This window comes from Watersipora subatra, chromosome 2 (genome assembly GCF_963576615.1).
Source record: "Watersipora subatra chromosome 2, tzWatSuba1.1, whole genome shotgun sequence".
Lineage (NCBI taxonomy): Eukaryota > Metazoa > Bryozoa > Gymnolaemata > Cheilostomatida > Watersiporidae > Watersipora > Watersipora subatra.
In genome coordinates this window covers 52713590-52716928 of record NC_088709.1, presented here as the reverse complement: position 1 = coordinate 52716928, position 3339 = coordinate 52713590, and the positions used below count along the sequence as shown (strand labels likewise).

Genomic DNA, 3339 nt, shown 5'->3' with positions numbered 1-3339 from the left:
GAGCAGTGGTGCGAGGCTTACTTGCTGATGTGTAAGTGGTGTAAGATGTGATAATGCACAGTACTAGGAATCTTTGAATTTCACAAGTTATGTTATGAGCTTCCAATTTGAAAATATAAAACAACTCGTGTTTTACGGAAAAAAAATTCTTGTCTATATATTACAGTGTTCCTGCAGTGCCTAGGACAGCAACCTTTTTTTCTCATTCACGATCGAAAATACCAGTTCGTAATCCTCAGCCTGCCGAGTCCTTTGGACCTGGAAAGTCCTCTAAGGTTGACAAAGGGGTACAGCTACGGAAATGTCTTCACCGTCCTAAGTATCGGTCGATTTCAACCCAGACCGATGCTAAACAGTGAGTACAGTTAACTTGTTTCATATGGTTGGACGGGATTCTTTTTTACAATATATATTGAGTCTATAAACATTTATTCACAGGCCTGATCTTCCAGCCTCACCTCCATCTAAAAGAAAAATGCCAGTAGTCGATGAAGCAAGCTCCATTCCTTCTACATCTAAGCAGTTACAACGTTTTTCTCTAATTATGGAGAGTGATACTAGTGATGAGATGCAGGAACGAGAGGAAGATCTGGTAAGTTACAAATACTTTGATAAAATGTCATAGCAATTTTTCCTTTTCTCATGCTTCTTTTACGTTAAAGACTTAGATGAGTTTCCTAAAATGCCATAGCACTTTTCTTCATTTTCTATGCTTCTTTTAGGGTAAAGCCTTGGATGAAGAAGAATGGGTGCCAGATTCAGATAACAGTGAGACGGAAGACGAGGTTTCAGAAGAAAGCTTTGAGGGGTAAGAAATATAGTAACTGCTAGTTCGTATTTGATAATGCGTATTATTTCATCGATTATATGTACTCACTGTCTTTACAACAATATTTATTTTAGCCTGCTTGCAGTAAGTATGTGTGTGCTTCCTGAAGAAGCTAAACATAGGCTTGCCTTGTCATACGCTTGCTGCTTTCTCATGCCTGCCTAACAATGCTATTTTACATTCAAGTGTTTCACTTAATTGCCGCAAATCAAACTGTAGAACTCTGCTAGATATTTTGTAGTTGCTAGCTGCTGTTAAATTTTTTACTATTTATTAACTGTAAAAATGATTGATTTTTTAAATATTTCTAAATTTTAAATATTTACAATATTTCAATCTTACAATATAAATATTGTAAGGTTTCAATTTTTCTTCCTTATACACTAATGAAGGCTTAATCCAGTGCTTGATTTTATATTACTAAAGTATTGTCTGATCTTCACTAAAAATGTTTTGTTGGCGTTCACAGGGAGCGACCTTGGCAGAAACAGCCAAAATATATTGTGGAGCATAGCCAGCTTCAAAAACTCCTTGAAGTATGCCCTATGTGTGCGGGTCCCAGTGCTGTGGAATTGGTGGATAGACGTGGGGCGTATATTCGCTACATTACTCGTTGCTCCACCTGTAACCACACGAGAACTTGGTCAAACTCTGACAAGGTTTCCAGATTTCCAGTCATCAACATTCTTATTTGTGCCGCCATATGCTTCACAGCATCACTGCCAAAAAAAGTATTTGACTTTTTCTCTGCGATAAACATCGCAATGCCGACGTTAAATACTTACCACAGGCATCAAAAGGCATATCTACATGGGGTAAGCTTTATCTTAAATCTAGTTCAAAATTGTATCAACTTTATTGTATTCTATGATGTGAGGTTTACATGTTTTGGGATGCGATTTACAACAGGCTGTTAGAAGTGTGACAGCTGAAATGCTGGAAGAGGTTCATCAAGAGCACAGGGAAAAATCCATCGGAGTGAGTGGCGATGCCTGTTTTCACAGCATTGGACATTCAGGTACCGTATTTGTTGTGTAACTTTTTATGCTTTGCAAACTTGATCTGTGGACCGCATGTTTCAATATTGGGGTCTCCTTGTAGCTACATACAGTTTTTACACTTTGATGAATAACTCTTCCAGCAAGATTGTGGCATGTGAGCTCCTAAAATGTACAGAAACATCATCGTCACCTGCTATGGAACTTGAGGGGCTAAAAAGGTGTCGAGCTTACCTAGAGGAGAAAAATCTACACGTAGCCGAGTTGACGACTGACAGACACTCCTCTCTCATGAAGTACATGTCCACTCAGTGGAGCACCGTTTCTCACACTTTTGACTCATGGCACTTGACCAAAAATTTGAGGAAGCGATTAACAACTCTTGCCAACTCCAAGGTTGCTTACAGAATTCTTCTTGACTGGATACCCGCCGTTATAAATCACATGTACCATGTGATTTCACATACTCAAAGTGGCCAGCTCAGGAAAGAATGGTGGTGCTCCACTGTCAATCACATTTGTGATATACATGTTCACACCTATGAAACTTTTCCAGAGTGCCAACACGAACAAGCAGAAGACGTGTTTGATGAAGAAGGCAACAAGCTTGAGGTTGCCTATCTAGATTGCCAGCTTCATGCCGACCTTATCCAGCTGTTTTCGGATACCATCTTCAATTTTAGCTCAGCTATAAACCGAGCAAGCACCGTCTCTACTAGTGAACTGGAAAGTTTCCACAGCTCTTTAAACCGAAATGCTCCAAAGAGGGAAGGCTTCTCCTTTGCTGGAATGCTCAGCCGAGGACAGCTAACTCTCCTCCATCACAACGAAAACTGCCAAAGACCAGTCATGCTAGATAAGACCAGCAACCCTGTCAAGGTTGTCGCTAGGTCTAAAGCAACCAAGCTCCGTCCCAGTATGCGGTATATAAGATCCAGGCCTACATATGGTAAGTTGCCATTACATTACCACATGCTGCTCAAACTTCTGATGTTTAGGTTTGAAATTTTTTGTTTTTATTCACAACAGATTATCTCAACAAGCTATTCCATCAGCTGAGACTTTCTATTGTGGATGCCGAAGGTATACCGCATGATGTAGAACCTCCAAGTCTAGCGTCAACTGGTCCTAGCTACAGGTCCATTGATGAAGTAGAGGAAGCAGCCAGACAGAGGAAACGAGGAGTGTATGTCAAGCCACATTACCTTTCGTTGGCAGAGTTGGAGCTAGCCAAGCGGAGAGCTATTCGTGGCAAGAAGAAGGCAACTACGTAGAGCCCCATGTAGGTAGGTGCTTGGCTGTTTGTTATGTGATATGTTCATACTGCATAATTATTGGTGTGATTTAGTCTGTGCATTGCAGGCTGCAGCATGTGTTTGTAATAACATGGCTGGTTCAGGCCAAGGATCTGTATCCCATTTAATTCCTGTGATTTTTCGCTGTTCCTATTGCCACTCTGTTTGTTACATTTCTTTTATTTTGTTATTTGCTGAAGATATACCATGAGATGTA

General features: G+C 40.3%; 1 protein-coding gene across 1 annotated transcript; it reads left to right on the top strand.

Annotated features, from left to right (window-relative positions):
* The first annotated feature begins 544 nt into the window (after window positions 1–544).
* On the top strand, window positions 545–3101 carry LOC137388322 (uncharacterized). Its single transcript, XM_068074808.1, has 6 exons — window positions 545–592; window positions 723–808; window positions 1299–1488; window positions 1739–1847; window positions 1931–2743; window positions 2857–3101. The coding sequence occupies exons 1-6, from the start codon at window positions 545–547 to the stop codon at window positions 3099–3101; spliced, it is 1491 nt and encodes a 496-aa protein (XP_067930909.1).
* Window positions 3102–3339: the final 238 nt, after the last annotated feature.